This window comes from Paramisgurnus dabryanus, chromosome 13 (genome assembly GCF_030506205.2).
Source record: "Paramisgurnus dabryanus chromosome 13, PD_genome_1.1, whole genome shotgun sequence".
Lineage (NCBI taxonomy): Eukaryota > Metazoa > Chordata > Actinopteri > Cypriniformes > Cobitidae > Paramisgurnus > Paramisgurnus dabryanus.
The window spans coordinates 27147353-27171391 of NC_133349.1; the positions used below are offsets into that span (position 1 = coordinate 27147353).

Sequence of the window (24039 nt, forward strand, 5' to 3'; positions counted from 1 at the left end):
TCTTGGTATTTATTCTGTTTTACTCTTGTGTGTCATTTCTTCTGTTCTAGTCTTGTTGGCAACATTTAGGCCTGTTTTATGTTGATTGTGAAGAGATTTTGGTGTCTTCAACTGGGTCCTGTCTTCACAAAATTTTATTAATGCCAACGGAAAATTCACAGCAAAGTTTACCACACAACAATAAACATGATAAAAGTAATAAATTAAAGTACAGTTAAACCAAAGTAAACCACATTTCATACAGCACCCCTTTCAAGCATCAAGTCCATATTTATACCAACAGAATCATATTATACATCATTCATTTAACATTAATTATATAATCTAATAGCTGTTGTTGGTAAAAAATATTGACAATAATATTGTGCAGTTGAGGTGGTACTACTAACAAACTAATTAAACATTACTTCATAAAGTTCTCTATTTTACAAATTTACAATAACACACACAGATTATTGAGATTGGTATAGTTCAGTGGTTTTTTCGTATTTAGCACCTTCATGGGCATTGAGATTGGTTTGTAGGTTCAATGGGGCACGTAAGATGATAACAGGGCAGCAGTAGCCCACTGTCACAAATGCACAGATGTGTTGATTTGTTGCTCTTATGCATCTGGCTGGATCAACTTTTAGATCAGTCATCCACCCTGAAACACAGACATGCATACAAATGTGATAATCTATGCAATTTATTTTCACGTTCCTTCTATTAATAAAGGTTTTGTATGGAAAACTGCTAAATACATCTTTTTTATTAACACTTGACCCACTAATACTAGCAAGAACAGACTTCTATTTATATAGTAGTAAAAAAGTCATACGTACACAATGCTAGACTACTTGGGACTTGTCACAGCAGTTATGCCTTACTTGCCCTTTTGCTTATTCAATTGCTTTTATTGTTCTCATTATAAAGTTGCTTTCGATAAAAGCATCTGCTAAATTATTAAATGTAAATGTATATGAGGTGATTTTCCACATTTGTAAATGTACCTGAATTTACCATAGTTATAACATCCTGTACCAGAATGGTTCCCAACCTTTTTCCTTGGGACCCCCCTCCCTAAGTACATATATGGCAACTTCAGACGAGAAGTTGTGGTTTAAAAGTGTATATTTTTTATTTTTCTTGTCAAAAATGACAATTGTTTCGCTAGATAAGACCCTTATGCCTCGTTTGGGATCGTTTAGAGTCCTTTGAAACTCCGTTGAAAAAAACTGTTAAGTGTTGAGTTAAGTATTAAATGTTGGGCTCTATTAAAGTCCATTAAAATGAGAAAAATCCTGCAATGTTTTCCTCAAAAAACATAATTTCTTCTCGGATGACATGGTGGTGAGAAAATTATCTGGATTTTTCTTTTAAGAAAATTGAATATTCCTTCAACATACTGAGTCATATGTAACTAGGATACTATAGATTCATAAGAAATGGCATCAATCAAACCTCTGTCTCCTAGCAAAACCGAAGTGAAATTTAAAAAAGTTCACTTTTTAAACTTCTGGTTAACTATCACAGTGCTGGCGGCTGTTTTGTCTCATCGTAAATGACAAATAAAATGTAGTTACCAGGTCATGTGCCTGCACACTCTATAGAGCTTGCATAGCTGCTGTTAGTGCATTGTTCACTGACTTCCAGTCCTGTTGGGAAAAGGTGCAAAAGTATAGCAACTGTGCAGTGGCTTTTTACATTAACATTTACAAGTATGGATGACATATTTAAATTTATGCAATGTTTACCAGAGTCATTTTGTCCATCACTCCATGTTTCACCTAAATATGAAACACAAAAATGGTAAAAGTTATTAAGAGCAGTAAATACTGATGCAGTTAAAGGTCTCTTCTATATAAATACTGACAGCAATGCTTTAAAAATTCAACACCGCTTTAACGTTAGATTTACTTGGACTACATACTGTATGACCTCATATGTAAATCTCTTTTAACTATAGCAGGAACAAACTACAAGACTGACTAAAGGAATAGTGAGGTAAACCATGAACACAGAGTGGGCAAAAACATACAACATACAGACACTGTTTTCAAACAGATTATGAAACAAAATAAGTTGTAATGTACACATGGAGTGTAAATTTTACTTTGAAAGATCGATTTAGGTAAATCCGGTTGGTTTTTTAAATCTGAATCACTTTCAACTGCTTGTTCTTCTGCTGCAGTCTACAAAACAAAAGAAAAATCACAAAACTGGTTTATAAAGAACTGTTAAACCTGTTAGACCAAAAAAAAGTCATTTAACTTACCTTATCTTTAGTTCCAAGTAAAACTGTTTCCTCTTCACAACAGGTCCCTGGGAGTTGCAGGATACATAAAATCAGATAATTACATTGTAAATTATGCACATTTTATGCAAGCCGTTAAATGTGTATGCCAGTCTCCAACATAAGTCTTACAGAGAAAAATCTTATAAAAAATATGAAGACATATCAAACTTTGAGGGACATCCTGCAGTTTCAAATGAGCTCTAATCTGGGCAATTGAAAAGTACTGTAATATAATAATGTTAATAAAAATTAAATCAATATTTTTTTTATTTAAATCATGTTGGTACCTTTCATCTGATCCATTTGAACATTCTGTTGTGTGGTTGTTGCTTGACCTCGCGTAAGAACTACAAGGGGATGAAAAATAAAGTACATTTATTTCCCCATCCCATAAAGTTCACTTAATGCAGGTACACAACTAAACAAGAATTTTAAACATTTTAGACATTTTTGTTCTTTATGGATTAACCTCCTAAGACCTGGTGTATCCACATACATGGACATCACATTTTTTGTTGTTTGCACCATAATACTTAATTATGTGTAACTGGTGTACACAAACGTGGACAATTACACTGCTTCATGTTCAAAGAAAAATATTTGGTTATAATATTTATTGGTTCTTCATAACCCCAAATAGCTGGAAGAAATCTGAAATCCAAACCAAAGTTTGGGTCTTATGAGGTTAAAACAGTGACAGAAAAACTAGAGACCCCCCAAAATATAAAATCATGAAGTGATTAATAATAAAACATAGTTGCATGGAAAAGTTTCTATTTGAAACTTCCTTTTAAAGAAAATATAATTATGACTCTTATCCTATTTCATTTCAAGTTGAGTATCTCTAAGGTACAGGATTTATGTCCCTAATTCACCACTGCATACTACTAGGATGCATCTAAGGTGTATGACATTTATACTTTTTAATGAAAAGGCATCTTTAGAATTTGGTGACAAAGAAGGAATGTGGGTCATTTGTAATCTGTCAGTACTTACTAGTTCTGTCTTTCTTTAAGATGCAAAGAAGAAAGATGATTATAACACCTATACAAAAGCATATCCCTACTACAACCACCATTAGTTTTCTCACAGAAATTGGTCCACAATATTCTGGTCCGTCAGACACTGAAATGAGAATTTAAACTCAGTTTAAATACATTGTTTAGAGTAAAGAATTTTTTGTAGCTGTAACTAAAACCGCTTTTACATTTTATGATTTTTGGATATTCAAGTGTCCTGTGAGTCATGTAACAATCATAATCAGCCACATCTTCCTCCCTGATGGACGCACTCTTCCTCAGCTGATATGATCCGTCATGATTTGGTCTGACTCCTGTCGACTCCAGCTCATATTCAGGCAAGGATTTTTCATTTTTTCTAATGGACAGCATCACATCTTTGGGGTAGAAGCCAGTGGCCAGACACGTCATATTCAATCTACCACTTAAAGACTTCTTAGCAAACACATGAATTTTTGGAGTAACTGTAAAGAGACAACAAATGTATTATTGCAGTCATAATATGTGCCATCAAAATAAATACACAAGTTTAATAGGGCTGTCAAAGATTATGCATTAACGTGTGCAATTCATAAACTATGTTTTAAACATACCAGTTCTGTATACTTTAAAGGGGGGGGGGTTCAATGGTATTTCAAGGATTCTGACTTATTTACACAGTTAAAGAGTTGTTTCCTCATGCTAAACGTAGGCAAAGTGTCAAAAAAGCAGTTGGACATGTAACAGAGTATTTCTGTGCCGAATGCACTTCGCCAGGGTTCGTACAAGTTTTGGAAAGTTTTTTCAGATTACGGGCCCAGCTGACGTTTCAGGGGTTTCTATACGTATCACTTCTTTTTATGGGCACTTCCAATGGAAAACCCTGCCCACCCGTCAATCAGCAGGAGATGGAAGAACTTACAAACATCACATCACGCGACAGCTTTGTTTAATTTCAAAACTCAACAATGGCATGAAAGAAGAAGTGTGTTTTTGAACGTTAGGAATAGAAAGCCAGCCTTATGAAAACGATGGATATAGTTTATTATCCCGGGAAGCAGCGGAGTTTTGCTTTTGTGTTTGATGCGCTGGATTTCATTGAAAATTCCCAACCAGGTAATGAGTTGCACGCGGTAAGTAAGACTTCTGTCTTATGTTGGAAATAGGCGCGTAAGTGCATATTATATAAATCACACAAACATGTAGTGAATCATAAGTTAAACAGTGTTGTATAGTGTTGCATGACTCACTCCTCCCGCGGTAGTAACTCCTCCTTCTTCATTTTTTCGTATTTTATCGGAAAGAATCGGTAAAGCTAATCTTTCTTTTATAAATCTGATTAAACTAAAGACCGATCAGAGATATAAAGGATGTAATACTACTCTATAGACGGTTTCAGCAATAACAACATAAACAAGAGGCTGTCGTGGTCCGCACGTAACTTCCGGTAAACGCGGCTTATATTAAGTATAAACAAAGTTCTTTAAACGTAGTTTATTTATATAACAAGCAAAAAACAACAGATTACCTAGAAAACCAAAACATTTGTTATTCTCGACGAGGCTTTTGTTCAAGAGATCAGTTTAGCAACTAGTCAGACCATTAAAAAAAAACGAAACCGGATGTAAAGTTCGGATCCAGACGTGTATCGCATCAGCGCACGTGCGTCCGATGAAACCGTCTATAGGTACTCCAGATTAACATCAGAAATGCAGAAAAGGTGTGTGTTATGTGAGCTTCAATATACTTTTTAAAATATGCAAATGAAGCCCAAACATATATGAGGGCCAATCTTCCGATCTCTCTGATGAAGTCAATACGGAAGTTACTTCAACTGCAATTCATTGACTGGCCGCTAGGGGCTGAATCCAAAAGGGAGTCAATTCCCATAGACCTCCATGTTAAAATGCCCAACTTTACAGCAGAAAATAATGTTTACAGCCAGGTAGAAAAAGTGATTCTGGTCTATATAGCTAATTTTGCCCTTCATTACAACTGTGAGGGGGGTGAATTTTTTTGTAACTCATCCGTTTAAATTATATTAAGCCTTAAAGTTCTGCATAATTAAGGCCGTTGCCACTTGAGTGATGGTTAAACAGCCACTGCCGTCACTAGAGTCGAGCTAGGTGGCCGTGGTTTCAGCAACCAGCCACCTCTGCTTTACCCACATCCCGCCTATTTACCCATTTATCGGAACTTGTGAGTTATGCGCGATGATATACAGCCAAGATGGCGACGACATGCACCGCCTACTACTGGCTTCAAAAAAAGCTCTCCACAAACCTATAAGTGGCGTCACAGACACAACGTCCATATTTTTTACAGTCTATGTCTAAAACACAATGAATGCATTTATTTAACTTCATTATATTCTTCAGTGAATAGTTAATCACTATAAACACTGATACTTACATAACTTTCTGAACTCCTCTTTCTCATAGTTTCTGAATTTGTTCAGTGACTCCACACAGTCCCCCTCCAGGTACTGCACGACTTTAAGGTTTAGATTTGAGATATTATTCCACTGCATTAGTGTAGAAAGAGCAGCATTAACTGAATAAACCCACATGGATTCCTTATTATTAAAAGAAATGAAGTCTTCTCCATCATAGCCAATCTCCCAAATCCCTTTGACAAAGTGCTCTTCAGAAACACTATTTTTTTCAATTTCACAACCACATCTCCACTGAAGAACATGAACATCTAAAATGGAGAAAGTGCAAATAATAATATAAAGTATTCAAATGATATGTGCATTTACAGGCTTAAAAATAAAGGTGCTACGGAGGTTAGAGACAACAATATCATAGACACAAAAATCATTTAAGCCGTTTTACAAAGAATGAATTCTGCAGATGTGTTTTACTGCATCGTGAAGCACCTTTATTTTCAAAAAGCATATATCAATGTTAAAATGTAAAGGTGTCATCACCTGTATTGTTCTGTCTCGTACGCCCAATCAAAGTTTGTATATTGTCATTGAACCACTGCTGTTTTTTCTTTCGTGACAGAGTGCCTGCTTCCCAGTAATCCGGTGGCATCTTTTTTTTCATCCAGGGCTGTTTAGGAATCTTGACTTGATCTTTGCTGTTGTAGTAGTCAATCGCTCTGTCATTGAGGAAGCCCACAGCAGTGAACTCATAGATTCCCTCTACATTGACAGGTCTGGAGAGCGCTGTGTATGTGTAGTATAGGGAGTATTTTTCTGCAATATAAAAGAATAAACATTAACCTACTGAGATTTGAAACATACATGTAAGTGACATATGTAAATGATTTTTTTTATCTTTTAGGGTTTAATAGAAAAGTCTAGAATGTGCATGGCCTCTTGCAACTCCTGCCTTGGGGTCAAGAAATAAAACAGTGTGAAGACAAATGCAATTTTTGCAAGAAATATGACTTAAAACCTCCCATTCAGGACTGAGGTTGATTTCAGCTGAGGACAAAATGCATAACATAGGGATGGGAAACATTTCATTGCTTAATGATCTAAGGAGCACACCCATAGAGTACACAGAGCATGCCTTGCCCAATTGATAATGGGTCGAAGGGTAAGAACAAGATTGCTGATATAAAAATCTGGTTATACCATCAGTGGGTTATACTGTACACAACATATTTCTTAAGATTAGTACTGATAAGACTGAGATGACTGTATTTGTCCAACGCCTATGTAAAATCCAACCCGGCATTTCACATTGAATTACATTTTGGTTTTGCAAATTGAATCAACATTAAAACAAAAACAGACATTACTTTTACCGTTTCAACTTTGAGGGTCAGTTATATGCCATAAGTCTGATCTGAATTTCTTTATGATCTGAAACCCCCCCACCGGGAAATAAAATCTCACTTCATGCAGGAAAATGAAATTAACAACGCTGTTTTAGACAGATTTTGTATGAAAGACATTAATTTGTTTAAACGTACGTTGCTATAAATGATTTTGCTTAACCTATACGATTTATAAGATATCGGATATGTCACTTTATGTCGCTCGATAAAACAACAATACATTTATAAATAAATGATGTTTTTCCTACATTTTTTTAAGCACAAAATCCTCATGTAACAAATAACATAAGGTAATGACAGGTATTCGGGTAAACCATTTTGCTTTGCCACAAAAAACAAGGATAAATCATGGTAATTGTAGTAAACTCGTTGGTTTTGCCAATAAAAATTATAAAAAATCTGCCATTATTAACTGAACATATGCACACGTTTTGATCCTGTCATTTTGGTTAAATAACTTTACACTGAACAAAAATATGAGTCTAATACAGAGCTCTTTAAATACTTTCACTTTCACTTAACGTTAAATGTAAGTTAATAAACCAAATAAAGACAGACTTACCGCTCCATACAGTACAAAATAATACTGTTAAAAATATCTTAATAAACATTTTTAGGAGGTTTTGTTTTCATCATGGCAAGCAGGCGAATTGCAGGCGCCCACAAGCAAAGTCGGAGTCGATCTATTCTAGTGTTGACTCTCTCGAAACTCGACGCTGTGTTGACATCCCGATGCAAAACAGCAATGTCACGTGACTATGGTTAGAAAGGATACAGTAGCGGCATAAAATCTCGCCGGAAGAGCGCAGTTTTCATTCTAATTCTACCTCAATACTACACATAACCATAAACCCAACATTTGACGGGATTTAGGCCGTAGTATCTGAATCCTAGTTAGCCAGAACAGCTTCTTTTATCCTTATCCTACTCATAAAATCTCCTAACATCTCGCGAGATTTGACCGTAGCTGTATCCCCTCTAGACAGAACCTTTCCAAAGTACTCCTCATTCCTGCCTGATTTGTGTTTGGTTGACAGGGTCGGGAACAAATCAGACAATCGCATCTGTTGCAAGTTAACAACCATAACGTTTAAAACGAGTTAACGAGTTAATGCATCATCTTTACCTCGTGGGTTTTTATGAAAGGAGAGTGAGTTGCGATAGAGTGTGATAGTGCAGTTTTCATTTGTGATATTTAGGCTGGATTTAGTAACATATGTTAACTGTGACATTGACACACATTTGTGTCAGGCAGCAAAACATAAGTAAGATACATGCATACTGTAATTTCATAGGTGATTATAGATACATTTTATGGCTTCATGTAGATGCCAACATTCCGGGGTGTGAGAGCATTTCCATTTGAAAACCCAAAATAAAGTAAGATATATTGTGACAGGCAGCTAACTGCCTACTGCAACAATACATGATCCGTTATTAAATTGAGGAGCACTCATCCTGCCCTTTTGGGGAGTGGAGAGGATGGTAACCTAGGCCTCCTGCCACTGCTGGGACATCTAAGAAAGGTATGCATCATTTAAAATATAATTAAAATTAATTTAAAGTGTGTGGGACAGTGCACTATAGTCTATAGTTTTTTAATAGGCTTGTGTCAGCTTATCGCAACTACCTACCTTGTTAAAAATCAGATTCACTGTGAATATTTCAATATACACTTTACGAACATATGATTGTCCAATTGACAGCCAGTAAAGATATTATTTTGGATTTCCTTATTGTTGTAGTTCTGTGTTTCGTTTGATCTGTCTGTGCACACTGAGCAGAAACTTTATCAAACTTAACTTGTTTGTTTAGGAAGGTGATAAGTTAATGAACCATTAGGCTAGTAGTCTTAATAGCTGGGCACTATTTAAAGCTGTTTTTCTAATGTATCTTGTTGAAGGTAGGTCTTATTTTCTCTCTCAAAGGACAAAGGGAATTGGATGAGGCTCTTGTTAACATCATAGAAGATGAGGTTTCAGGGCTTTTGTGAACAAACTTGATCCGAGCCATGTCCTCCCATCCCATCCAATGCCATGGTCATCGAAACACCACCGAAGAGAAGACATGATGGACCTACAAAAGGCCTTATGGCTGAGATGGTCCTCCATTTATTTGTGCATGACCCCAGTCTGTCTTCCTGCAGGATTCCTTAGTTTTCCCCGTTTGTTTCCTTCCCACTGTAACTCAAATTCCCAGGATCGCATGCTCCCTCATTTGTGTCTCCTCATCATCCTCATTTGACAGCTATTATTCACCCTCATCAGCCCCACAGTGTGTGTTTACCTCCAAAAATGTTTAGTATAAAATGTTATGTTTATTGTTGATCCTCGTCTCATCGTCCACTTCACCACACACGGACCCTGACAATTTGGATGATTACCAACTCTCAACTGTTGTGCTGGGTGTAATGAGGTTTCACCAAACCCTTACAGCGCAGCATCTCATTGAGGCTAATGCCTTGCTGAGTTGGCCATTACGTCTAAAGTTCAGTGCATGGTGACAGAGAATCCATCTAACATGATCCTACGTGCCCAGCAAACCTTCGCCATGGCCCATGTTTTGCAAATCATTTAAATTTGTGAAAAAGCCCTAGATCAAACTCCACTTGTCAATGAAATAAGCAAGAAGGCAATCAAGAAGGATTGTGGGCTGCAAAATAAGAATCAACTGTACAATTAGGTAGGACACAATGACTATACCTCCCATGTTATACACCATAACTGTCATGTTGTTAATAATATAATTAATATGGTTTGCTCCTGTTTTCAACAGGCTCACAACTCAATGCAAGAAGGTCTGCACTCCAGATGTGTATGAGTTCTTCAGGGCTTTGGCTCTGGCTACACAGCTGGACCCAACAAGGTTAAAAAAATGTGGCTTTTGGAAATCCTGCCAAAGCCCAGGATGCTGAAAACCACCTTACACTGGAGTGCACAAAAAATCTGTGTATGCCAGCAACATGTCCCTTGTGGGAGAATTTTTTTAAAGGCTGGATAAATTATATGTAAAGAAAGAAGTACGCTGAGTCCTTCAACGGCAGAACAATTAAAATATTTCCAAATAAAAACTTTATAAATGTGATCCATTGTGGCCTGATTTGTTTTATTAACCTCTTATTTCTCATGACAATAATAACCTAGTTATATACAATGAGGTGCCTATACAAAACCAAGCTCTTGTGGTTTTCAGACAGATGTTTTGCTTTGTTGAAGGAAACGTCATCACCACCATATATACTAAAGACTTACTAAAATAATTGCTGAAATGTAAGGGGGTGTACTCACTTTTATAAGATACTGTCAATTATGAATCGCTTCGGTCTTAGTGGTTTTACAGAGAATGGCGCCGACTGGTGGTTATACGACGTCCTCTAATAATAAGAGAGTTTGATGTGCTAGTAATTGTTCATCGTGTATTTTGAGGTGTTTGTCTCTTGCTGTCCAAAGAGAACTACAAATTAACAAACATTCTGGTTTAAATAAACTTTGGGAATAAAAAAATTGCAATATGCATAAAATCAAATATGCTGGTTTGGTGCTGGTTTAGCTGGTGCTGAGGCTGGTGCTAATGCTGGTTTTGGTGCTGGTTTAGCTGTGTTCACTAGCAAACCAGCAACAAAACACAACATATGCTGGTTTTGCTGGTATTCTGGTTTCTCCAGCAGGGTCCATATCTGCCTTTTTGGGATTGCTGAAGTTATCAATGGGAAGTTTCTGTTTAAAAGTGATTGGTATAGCATTATATTTGGTAAGGCATTATATCTTTATAAGCATTTTTTTTTTTATCAAAGCTATGATGATCTAATGGTCATGGTTGCTAGACATGCAGTTTTTATTTGGCTATTCTGTCATATTTGAAAATATGTAATGTAGAACTTTTCTATAGTAAATATAACAACAAACTCAATCTATAACTAATTAAAATGTGTTATTTTAAAATATAAGCTGATATAGGTAAGGGACAGGATTTAATTCTAGTCTAAGATTAAGATGCTTGTTTGAGTTGCCCTAACTAAAATCAGCTTGCATTGACAAATTTTAAAAGATATTAGTGCCACTGTTTTGTCTCAACAGTAATGTGTTTTTTGTATGTTTGTAAAAGTTAGGCTTCTTCAATGTCCTAAAATAAACAAGGTCTGCTCATAGATTAATCGTAACCCTGTCCTGGAAACCGACCCAAAGTGTTTAACTTTCATTCTGCATATTGTTGCTCCAAAGGTTAAGGAGACTCACAAAATGATGTTGAGGATTTGTCCTGTGATTCTATACAGACAAGATTTCATTTTGTGGTGGATCCTTGTGGCTTTTATTGTTCTTTTCCTGGAATCTAAATTCTCTAAATATGGGTTTATTGCTCTAAATCTGTAAACATGGTTGTAATCCCAGTTAAATAAATATATTTTTTTTATTTAGCTGATGCTTTTATCCAAAGCGACTTACAAATGCTATACATGTCAGAGGTCACACGCCTCGGAAGCACCAAGGGGTTAAGTGGTGTGTCACAGTGGATTCGGACCCGGTCTTTCACACCAAAGGCATGTGTCTTATCCACTGCACCATCACCCCCAAATATCATATCCCACATGTTAATGCCAAAAGTGTAAACCCCTTTAATCTATGTCTGTGTGAGTTTATGAAATTATTTAAAAAAACAAAGTCACAGACATTTTAGCTATTTATTTTGTTTGTTTGTATGTTCAACCTGGTGCTGGTACAGTATGTGTGTTTTTTGTGTTGAATGAGTAAACAAGACTCGAGGTATCTTGTGTGTTAGGTGAGTGAAACTTTCCTTCTGTTAGTGTTTAGGAGAAATCACACAAACACAGTCATTGTACCTGTTGTCATGTTTTACTATTTACACATTATAAACAAAAAGACATAATAAGCTTTCAAACTCTGCTTTGATTGGCTGATAATTTTTTTAATAAATAAAAAACATCCAATAAATCTACCAATTCTTTCCTTTGAATTTACAAAGATTTCAATATTAGTTTAATCACAAGATGGCGCATTTTCTACTGTATGTATGGGATCATGAAGTCTTGCAAGTATATCCAATAACTAAGACTTTTTATTAACAAAAAATACAACTTTATTAAGAAATACATATGGGGTGCAGCACTAGAAGTGTAAAAAAATGTGTTACTGTTTTTTTAAATGTGCATTTTTATTTCACAGTCAAAGTAAGGCCACATATAAAGTGTATAAAACATTTTATAAACTACACAAAAAGTATATACAAAACAAATATTAAAATCAGCTTCTGAAGAAAGATATCCTCACATATAAAGAAAAGAAGAATAGTTTTTATCACAGGAAAAAAACTTGAAGAATTTTCCTCAACTATGTGACTGACCTAACACACAAGACACGCTGCTCTCTTCATTACACAAGGGCATGGGAGAGGTCACCTTTACACAAACCTTTCACCAAATAAATTTATGTAACATTGGTGAAAAGTTTTTTGAAGTGCTGAACTAAAACCAGCTTACAAAGCCAGACAGCACAGACTGAAGGTGATTTGGCTGAGATCAATGTGCAAATAAGTTAGATCCATCAATATCAAGACTTTACTTTTGCACAGTGCCGTAAAGAAGTATATGAACAACTCAGCCACCCTTAAGATATATAGATTTCATTTTATCTACAAACAAATCATGCCAGACCATCACTTTCAATTTTGGCGATTACTTGTAACAAACTTGCAGTATCCCACAGGTTAACATGCGTGTCCTTATAGAGTAACCACAAGTGTAGTTAATCACTAATCTACTTTATATTATTTTATCAAAAGTGTACAAATACTTTTTCTCTTAATTTCTTTACTGTTTATATTTTGTTAAAGCAGTGACATCCATACACTTATACTGTAAGTGCGGCTTAGTGTGCAAGTCTTTGAAGTCCTCTTGTTGGGGCAACTTCATACACAGTAGACCCTCTCCAAGATGTCACTTTCTACATTTCTTTCCAAACCGTACACTTTCATTCTCAAAAAGCGTAAGTGCATATAGTATATAACTTCACGGATGAATTCACATTTTATTCTTTCCTCCAATGATATGCCTAGTTCTCAAAGTCGGAGGCTGCTGTGAACAGTGCTGGCAGGCGGCTGGTAGATGGTGTTGTCTTTTGGGCAGTGGTGATGACAAACACAGGTGTTAATGAACATCATAGGTCTCCGGATGGTCTTGCCTTCAGGACACTGGAACTCCACCTGAGCTGTTTTAGTGCTGTGAGGGGTGCAGCAACGGCCGTCACTGCACAGCCCACAAAACTGGGGTTTGTAGGCCTGGACGCTGGTGCAGTTCTTAAAAGTGAAGCGAGAGGCTTTAGTGCCTCTCTTTGTTTTTAGACACCGGCCTTTCCCCTATAGAGAAAATAACAAAAGCAAATGAAACACTGAATATATGCAACTTATAAAAAGACATCATAAGATATCAAACATCATATTCTTCTTATTTTTATGTTTTGAATTTTTTATGACAACTTTTCTGTGAAATATTTGTGTTATGGATAATGCCGACGTACTATTGTGGTTCTCTGGTTGTTGAAGTTTTCACAGGGTCTGATCATACAAAGTCTGCTCTGCTTGGTCATCTCGCAGCGTTTGTTCTTATTGGTCACTCGAGTGGACATTCCCATGCCACAGGTTTTGGAGCAGGCGCTCCACTCTGTGGTCTGCTCGATACAGTTCACACTGGAGTCCCACTGGTCAAAGCCCACCGTCTCTTCCTGCCTGTAAGCTGGGGCATAATTGACAGATGAAATGAGATGTGCATAACTGCATATATGCACATGTGCATACAGTATGTGTGACCATGTGTGTGAGATTGCATTACTCACCAGCCATCGCAAAGCCGCCGAGTGCACTGATCTCATCCTGAGCATTGCACACCCATTTCTCACAGCACTCTCCTGGAACCTGGATCCTCCGTGGAAACGGGCAGTCGGGTCCCGGCAGCATCACGTCTAGGTTGCAGCGTGGCACGCACCCAATCTGACCATCCTTACAGATGCACTGGTACTTGCAGCTTGGGAAGAATGTCTCTCCATTTTGATAGACGGCACCATCCAGTCGACAAACATTTTCCTTGTGAGCTGTTTGGGGGGAATGCAAGAGCTGCACTATTTAATCATGCAAACTGTGTGATAATATAAGATGCACTACATAAACCACACTGTTAACTTTATTCATATTGTAGAATTACATTAATATGAGTACTCTAAAATGTTTTAACACATTTCCTGCTGTTGCGTATCTTATGCAACTTAGTTAGTAGAGCATTGTGTTGTCATTGCAAAGGTCAAGGATTTGATTCCCAGTGAAACATACAGTACAAAATGTATACCTTGATTTGTATAAATATTTTCTATTTTCTTATTACCACCATATATTTTGTTCTGCATGGCAATACTCTATAGAAATATATTTTTATAAGTATATTTGTATTGCGACATTCATGACCAATAAGCACATACTTAAGGAAGCCAACAGAGAAACACTAACCTACACAGACACCTGTCCTCTTGTGCACACTGCCGGCGTAATCGCACCGGAGAGCTTTCTGTGTGTCGCAGGGGTTTCTGTCCGAGCAGAGCTCACCGCGCTGCCTCGCGCACACCAGACAACACGCGCAGTCATCCAAAACGAGTCGGACACCCCGGGCGCACGGCGGAGGCTCTGGACAGCTGCAGCGCGCCGGACACTGCGCGCTCACCAGTGCGCAAAGAGCCACCTGAGAGCGCACGCGCACACAGAATATATTACATATCCTATTTACAAACACTCCATTGCTTATGCCATAAACAATAATGTTGCATACCTGTGCGTAAATGTAGACTGCAAAGGCTTTTTTCAACATGATGTTTGTCATCTTATGTTTTCCCTGACGTGCTGCTTTCTTTCTGATGTTGGATAATAATCTGGTGGTATTTATGCAGGTCGTGGTCTGGCGTACAAGGGGAGGAAAATACATGCAAACAATTCCTGTGCTGTCTCGAATCTCAGGCTTCTGATTGGACAGTGAACTTTACCGTCACATTTTACAGCCAAAGCCCAAACATCTCGAGCTGCAGGACACAGGTGTTGTTACTGAGAATTTTTTTACCATATAACTTTAAGTTTTCATTTATTTTAATGTGATATACAATATATTTATGAATTGATATTTTTTTTCACAAAATACAGCAATATTTACAACGATTAATGCTGTAAATGCAGTAATATGCTGAATTTCCACTCTTAAGATCAAGGCTGCATATGAACTATTATTTTGACGTTTTTGAGTATATTGACTGATGTTTAGCTTTACAGTCCTTCCCAATGTGCAGACAAACTGTTGGTCATGTTCAATAAAACACTAAACATGGATTAAATTGTTAATCACAAAAACATAGCAAATTTCTCTCTCTCTGCAAACTTTCATTCCATTCATTCCTCCCTCAGTTTTTGCCATTAAGTAATAAAACACTGACCTTCTCAAATCATAAAACTGTGTATCCAATCTAAACTTGTTTAGCTGCCAGTGGAGCAGAGAATGGGTGGAATGCCCTATAAATTAGTTGTGTGTGAATGGGCTTTCTGCACAAGACATGGTTTATTGTTGGTCAAATAGTTTTACACTGGACGTTGAATAATGTGAGAAGCTGCAGTTCTTTGTTTACAGACTGGATCTGATGTGCCTCTTCAGACTGACAGCAGGTAGTCTTACTGTGCATTCACACCAGACGCGGAAGAAGCGGCAAGCGCGAGTGATTTACATGTTAAGTCAATGCAAAGACGCGAATGATGCGGCCCGATTGGTGCGGAATGCGCGGATGGAGCGTTCTATGCGAATTGAGCATTGCCGTGGGAAGCGCTCAACCAATCAGGAGCTTGCTCTAGTAGTGACGTGATTACTACATTTCACTCTCGGTTTGAAATTCACGCGGCTTGTGAATTTCTTGAATAGTGCGTTTTTGCCGCCTTTACCGTGTCTGGTGTGAATACACAGTTACTGTGCGTTCACACCAGCCGCGGTAGAGGTGGCAAAAATGCGTGATTCGCGCATAGTTGGATGCTTGAAAATTTTTAGTTTACTCGCTTCTTTCGGACGTGAAAGCCGCGCGTGAAATTCTAGTCATTCGAAACATTCACACGCAAATTTGTGTCATTGAAGGGGGCTTCTGCGACTATGCTCGCTCCCTGTCATCACGTCACTATTAGAGCAAGCTCCTGATTGGTTAACACGGCGCAAATATCCACCAAAGTTCAGATTTTTCAAATTGCGTGTTTCTCCGGCAATGCACCGCGTCATTTCGAGATACCGTACCGCAGGATGGCTATTCACGTCTTTGACTTAACATGCAAATCACTTGCGCTTGCCGCCTCTTCCGCGTCTGGTGTGAATTCCACATAAGAAAAAAACTGCTTCACAATGCCATAAGATTAATTTTTGCTGAATGGACCAAAAATGGTTCCTCTATCATCACTATGAAGAACATCAACTTTATTTTTAGAAGGATGTCATATTAGGGCTGGCCTGGGACATTAATTTCCCGGTTTGGTTTAATTGATAATTGATGCGCCTGCAGTAGCCTACTAAAAAATTCAACAGAACACTATTCAAACTGTATAGGGCTTCATATTTCAGAGAGCATGTTTGACATTTCAATGGCACCTTCTTAGTGAGTTGGATGAGAAGTAGCATTACATTACATATATGCATTACATCTAGTTTCATGAAGTTAAAGTTTGAAAAAATCTCCACCATATTATAGTCTGTAAAAGAGTTTACATTGACACTTGAGAAGCTTTTATCTAGAGTTTTAACCCACACTGAGCAATTATGGTCTACAACCATAGAAACCCCCCATAAAATTGGTGTTGCTAGCACCATGCATGTGTAAAAATTGCATGTGTGTCTGTATATATTGGTGCATTATAACATTAAAGTAAAGCATGAAAAACACTAAATATAAACTGTATAATGTATAAAATAATTTATAAAATAAAGTCTTTTGTAGGTCTCCTACATTTTTATGCTGCCCAGCCATCTTCAAAGGTGGCAACCGAGTCCACTGTTTCCATTGAAGTATCAAGTCTTGAAATGTTTGTATTTCACATATATCATGTGAAATACAGTGAAGTCGGGCAGGAAGTCTACTTACGCACATTTATGTGACCTGTGAAATATTTGTGGTATTATTGAATCTGATAGCCCTGGCACAGCTACTGTAACGCTGGGCATCAATCTGTGAGATGTCAGCTTTGGATCGGCTTCAAAAAGCATTTCTCCTTGTCTAATGCACCGCCAATGACAGACGTGGTGTACATACTGTATCCTGGCAAAATAGAGATTTATAGACAACATGTTTGTCTTGTGGCAGCTACCTTGTCCTTTAGCTTCTCTATGTGTTTAGAAAGGGAGGGGTAGGCGGTGGACTGAGCTGTTGGTTGCAATGCACAATCTCACCACTTGATGTCTAAAATCTACACACAGCACCTTTAATGTTGGTTTATGCTCTGTGATTTTTAAGTTCAAACTGATTGCATCATGCATGTGAAAGATTTTCCTGTTTTTAAGTCTTTCTCTGCCAAAGAAACATTTTCGCATGATTATAATTAAAAAACGAATCTCTAGAGGCCAATTAATCTCAATCTCTTCAGAGCTAATAATAAAAAATGCTGTTGGGTTAAACATTCCTTGTAAAGATAAAAACCTATCCCCACACATCACTCGTTCTCCAAGATTGATTCTGTGTTCTCTATGCCAGTTCTTCTAAAATGATCCTCCCAGATGCTTAACCTCAAAAAAAAAAAAGGTTTTTAATGCTCCAGGATATGAATTTTATACCCTGATTGAGCCACATTAAAATCCATGTCGGGTCACGTTAACTTTGACCATCAAAGCTTTGAGTTTTAAATATGATTTTCCACGTTTTTATTACCAAGTTTATTTCCAACCCTTAAAAATCTGAAGATCATTTATTTGCTCTCTGCAGCACCAAGCAATGAACCCTCTTTATCCACTGTATGTTGTACACTCTAAATGTTGGGTTATTTTCAACCCAGTGTTGGGTCAAAAAGGGACAAACCTTGTGTTGGGTTAAATGAACCCAGAAAATCTTTATATATGACCCAACAAAAGGTACAACCAAGCATTTTGGTTTAAACAACCACAGTACAACCCAACAGCTGGGGTTTGTCCCTTTGTAACCCAACTCTGGGTTAAAAATAACCAGGCATTTTTTAGAGATAGTATTCTTTACTATGTCATTTTTTTTGTCATAAAACTTATTTTTAGGAGTTAGTTTTTTTTTAATGAAAGCATGGTACAAGATTCCTCTTTGAATGAAATAACTTACTGCATTGATTTAATTACTGTGACATGTCATGGTTTCCATTACCTCAGAAATTTGGATTACAGTTACTGGTTTTCCAGATAGATTTTATAGGCCTTTTGGATTGAATGCCTATGTATTTGGTTTAAAAGGTTATTTCAGGAGCTGCTCCATATTTAAGCTTTGCCGCATAGTTTTCTTGCTCTGTTTCTAGTCATTGACACTGATCTAACCAAGGTATCAGTTTTAAAATAGTTTAAAATTTACAAGCTCTGAGATCTCTAAGATGTAAAACAATAGTAACTCTTTTTTTCATACCACGCCTTTATCCGCCTATATATTCTGCTAAATTGTATACCAAGACCTGCTGATGTTGAAAAATCTTGATAAAATACTTTATTTAGATGCTTATAAAAGAGTCTTGAAAGGCAACATGTGTTTACATCAAGTCTGTTTGGATCCTTGCTGGAAAGAAAACTGCAAGAATTGAAAGATAATTTTTTTCTTAGATGCTTTGTAGATCAGGAGATGCCAGATTTGTGCTATAGTGCATTTAAAACTTTTACTGCAGCCTACTTATTTTCATTCTTCTTCATTCATTTTTTTTTAATATAAACTGACTTATATTGCAGCCTAAAAATCAGTGAAAGCAAGCTGTAAATAAAAGTTTATGTACATTTTCTTTTGATAATTAAAGTATACATAAAGATCAATGTTATATCGCAGGCATATCCATAAATGTAGTGTATTCAAGCAGTTTCTGCATACACTGTCAAAAAAATAAAAAATGGTCAAAAATAGTCCCTAGTTGTCACTGGGGCGGTACCTTTCAAAAAGTACAACTCTGCATCTATAAAGTTCATTCATATTATTACCTCAGAGGTACATAGCTAAATTGTACGTATTAAAACCTTTTTAAAGATGAAACAAATTTAAAGTGTGTAGTTTGAATGACAACAGCAGATCCCATCTAAATTCCAGCTTTTCTTTACACATCTTTACTAAACGTTATTACTCACAGATTTACTTACTGTCAGTAGTGACAGATGTTGATTTTGTGTGATGAAGAAAGATTAGATCCATCCATGAATTTTCCATGTACTTTGTAAATCAGACTTGGTATTTAGCAGATGTGTGTTACCAGCATGTCTTCTGCAGGCGCAATAATACGAGTACAGTAGTCCCAGTAGCCAAATATGTATATTTTGTATCTTTAAAATATACAAAATGGCCAAAAACATATGTACTGAAATATATTTTGAAATATGTTTTCTAAATATTTATTTTCACCAGTATATTTTTTGTCCATTTTTGTATATTTTAAAATATATATTAAAAATAAATATATTTTAAAGCATTTATGTTTACGTCGCATCGGGAGAAAAACTTTGTATGTTACAAACCTGTAAACAGGTTTGAAAAGATTAAAATTAAATATATTTTCAGCTGCAAAATTATACTTATTATTGTATATTTTATACATACTTTTACTAATTTAAACTTTTATATTTTGGCCAGGATAATATTTTTTTGCAATGTGGGTTGCAAAATTAGAAATGTATTTGTTGCCCCTGAAATACGCTTATGTTAATATATGAAGGTTAAAACTTAATCTATTTTTAAATTAAAAATATATTTAATTAAGCTTTACTTTCTACAGCAATATTTTTGGCCAAAGAAATGTTTTTGCCATATGGGGTCCTTTCTTACCTGATTCTTTTTTGCAAGCAGTTGCACACTAATATATCTGAAACAGTTTACCTTTAAATTAATATAATAAGATTCATATTTTTACATTAAGACTTATATGCAACTATTACAATTGGATACAAAAATTCATTGATGCTCAAAAAGTCAACATGATTCATGAAGTCAGGTGGGTGTAAACCTTTGAAAATGATAATTGGTGTAATTTGTTGTTTTGTCTTTTAGGAAACATGTATGCATTTTTAAAGCTTCTGAAGGACATTACTAAATGAAAAAAAAAAACATATTTATTAAATAATGCCAATTTACACCAGTTAACATACAGCTAACTTTTAAATGTATTGACTTTTTGAGTATCACTAAATGTTTGTATCTATTGTAATAGTTGCGTATAAGTCTCTTCATTGTTCTCAATGTAAAAAGATGAATCTTCACATATTTACAATTACTGGTAAACAGGGTTTATATATGCAGAAGTATACAATATCAACCTCTTCATTGTTGAGTTGGATTGAAATGGTCCCATATTATATAGGTTTAAAGGATTTTTCAATGACACAAGGATTAAGTGAGTATTGGTCTTTGAAGTAACCCTCAGGACGTCACCAAAATCCTTTGACATTTCTGAAGATCCACATTTTGTGTGGATCTATCTTTGTAGACGTAGCTTCTTGACCTTGTAAAGGCATCTCTTTGTGTTTGAGTAGGCCAAACATATGCTGTGACGCACCCAATTCGTATGTTGGTCTTGGATAATGGTAGTTAAAAGGTCAGGAGCTGAAGATCAAGCCCAGAGACGCTTATAGAATGTCACACCAGAACAATGAAAATAGCCACAGATGTTTGAATGCATTTAACTCTGTGAAACCAAACCTGGAAGATTGACCTCACTGAGGAAATGTTCCCCACATCGTGGTTTTTGAGGATCACAGTTTATAGTACAATTTAAATACAAACTCTTTACCAAATTTCCATTTTGGAAAGACAGGATGAGTTTTTTAGGAAGAGATTTTAGATTTATTGTGACTGCTGAAGGCCAGAATTGCCACAGATGTTCTTGGCGATTTTACACGGCTTGCGAAAGCAAACAACACAAGGATCCAGCCTTTGTTTTTGGAGGTGACTCCCTGTGGGAATGGAATGCTTAAAGCTAAAACGACGATTGTTTTATGGGAAGGAAATCTGTTACAACAAAATATGCTGGATAATCTCAATCATAATATCAAATATTCATATATTTGGTGACTAAGAGTGAAGAGTTTGCCAGATGCCAGAATTACCAAAACTCTCAGCTGTTCAGGCCCGTGTGGTGGACGCTGAGAAATGTCTACTATGCTGCCAAAATCATCATGTAACCCTTAAGAAATGACCAACAGTCCTAACAAAACATTATTTTATTATTTTATTAATCTTTAGAAAAGAAGAATCTCAGAAATTCAATTTGCTCTAAAGTTTTCGCAATGTAAAGTAATGAGTTGAATTTACTTAGAAAAGGCATGGAAATTGATTGTCTCAAAATTATCAAGCAAATAAGTTTAAAACTTTTGAGTTTATTAAGCTTAGTTCAATTTTGTACTTGTGTATTTTCCAAATAATCTTAAGTAATGATAACACGGTTTGTTAAACTGAACAATATTTAAGTTCATTGTGTAATAGGGTATCCCAAAAACTTCATTGGTCATGTAGACTGTACTTAAGATTTGTCCCTTCACTTAAGTTGGTACTTATTGCGTACTATTGGATATCATTTCATTAAACTTTATGATGTACTTTGTGTAAATCATTGAATAAACATCTCCATGAAAATGCACATCTCACTGTATAATTATGCACTGATGACATGCACATTGTTGTTGTGAAGATGTGTTGAACTGCGTCCATGTATACCAAAGCAAAGAATGGTCACCTAAATGATGTATTCATTCACAGAAAACTACTAAAAACTGTAAACAATATTAAGAGATTAAACATCCACAATATCTTGTTTGCAAAAATTTAAGTGCCACCATTATTATTCTTTGACCAACCATTAATAATCCAAATATTCATTTTGTTCATGGATTATGTGTAACCAGTTATAACACTAAGAGTAACTAAGTCCATACAACTATGTTAAAGAAAATAATAAACAGTTAATACAATCTACCATACAACAGTAAGATTAAGTAAATTATATTTAGGTGCAAGGCATTGTGGGTATTCATCAGAGTACTTTGTACTCATAATTTTAAATCGATTACACTTGTATTTTTTAGGCTTATGCACAGAAAAAAAAAAACTTTTTGGTGTAGTAAATATATTAGATTAACCCTCATAATTTCTACATAGTAATATTAACATTTATTGAGAACTAGATTTTCCTAAGTAAAATGATAATAAATAAAATGTGTGTGAAAAGTATGTCTTATAATATATTTTCTTGTGTTATTTAACTGTTTTATAGTCACTGCACATATCATAGTCCTAAAATATTAAGTACATTTTTATCATAAACTTTTGCACGTTCAAGGAAAAAATCTGAGTTAATTTGACTTAAGCGTATTAAACTAAAATATTCAAGTGAAATGAACTTAAAATTTTCAGCACGTTAATGTGAATATTTTGATTATTTACAGTAAGATTTTTCAGAGAATAAGAACTGATAAGAAATGTTATATTATAAGACCTTAAACCTTTATGACGTTTTATTAACAAATAATGTTGATTTGTTGTAAATGATAATTTTGTGAAGTCACCATTGTTTACTTACATGAAAACCCTGTTCGTAACATTTTATTGTATTTTTCTCCACAGAACTGACAATGCATGTCAAAAACGCAGTTTATGTGTGTTTTCTGTGGAGAATCAAGTTTATTCAATGACTGACTAGTCAGAATTTTTTATTATAATGCCAATTATAACACTAAGAGTAACTAAGTCCATACAACTATGTTAAAGAAAATAATAAACAGTTAATACAATCTACCATACAACAGTAAATAAGATTTATTTAATATTTTAAGGACAGCAATGCTTCAATATCCAAAAATGTAATAAACTTTACATAAACAATTAAAATAAATCTAACTTCTAAAATAAAAATAATTAAGTGATATTTATTTAATTATTTAACAAATGTTTTAAGTTGATTTAAGTTGTTTATTTCAGTGTGGATTATAGGTCAAAAAGTTTAGTGAACTAGGATTTATTACGTTAATATTCCAAAACAGAAATTTTAAGTAATATGTACTTGATTGTTTATTTAGACCGCATTTGAGTTTATAGCGTTTGAACATCAAGGCATTCCAATTTTAAGAAAAGATATCCTTAAAATTTAGAAAAAGTAAGGAAATATTTTTCGTTTAGTCTGTAATGTCTAATGATACTCTCCTGTATGTCAGCCGGCTTTCAGCTTCGAGGTAAAAACTTTTTGGATAAAATGTCAACAGCATATGGCTAGGTAAATTGAATTATAATGTTTGGAAGAACTTATTTTAAAAATTATTTGGGGAAGTCAATACATTTTAGCTGGATATTTACTGCATTTATTAAAAAGCAAAAGCTACACAAAATAAGAAATTACAATTTTATATTTGTGCTCCTGTATAACTCAGTGGTACAGCATTGCATTAGCAGTGTAAAATGTCATGAGTGTAAACCCACACTCTTAGAAAAAAGGTACAAAAGTTGTCATGAGGGTGTTACCTTTTCAAAAAGTACACTTTTGTAACTAAAAGGTGCATATTGGTACCTCAAAGGTACACATGTATTGGTACTTTATAGTACTAATACCTGAAAGGAACTTGAAAGGTACTGAACTGTCCCAGTGACAGCTTAAATACATTTTTTTCTTACAATGCAGGGAACATACACACCTGTACTGATATAAAAATATATACCTAGCAATGCTTTGAATAAAAGCGTCTGCCGAATGTAAATGCATTAGACAATTTCCCTT

The 24039-nt window shown here is 35.5% G+C and overlaps 2 protein-coding genes across 2 annotated transcripts; both read right to left on the reverse strand.

Moving 5' to 3' along the window:
* Positions 1-116: 116 nt before the first annotated feature.
* On the reverse strand, positions 117-7794 carry LOC135728152 (zinc-alpha-2-glycoprotein-like). Its single transcript, XM_065246279.2, has 11 exons — positions 7634-7794; positions 6209-6481; positions 5689-5979; positions 3486-3761; positions 3275-3403; positions 2566-2625; positions 2258-2304; positions 2096-2174; positions 1737-1769; positions 1566-1637; positions 117-646 (listed from the first exon to the last, which is right to left on the reverse strand). Exons 1-10 carry the CDS (start codon positions 7680-7682, stop codon positions 1570-1572), a joined length of 1305 nt encoding a protein of 434 aa, XP_065102351.2. The 5' UTR covers positions 7683-7794; the 3' UTR covers positions 117-646; positions 1566-1569.
* A 4125-nt stretch (positions 7795-11919) lies between these two features.
* On the reverse strand, positions 11920-15021 carry LOC135728153 (CCN family member 3-like). Its single transcript, XM_065246280.2, has 5 exons — positions 14897-15021; positions 14581-14809; positions 13917-14171; positions 13602-13816; positions 11920-13440 (listed from the first exon to the last, which is right to left on the reverse strand). The coding sequence occupies exons 1-5, from the start codon at positions 14945-14947 to the stop codon at positions 13144-13146; spliced, it is 1047 nt and encodes a 348-aa protein (XP_065102352.2). The 5' UTR covers positions 14948-15021; the 3' UTR covers positions 11920-13143.
* Positions 15022-24039: the final 9018 nt, after the last annotated feature.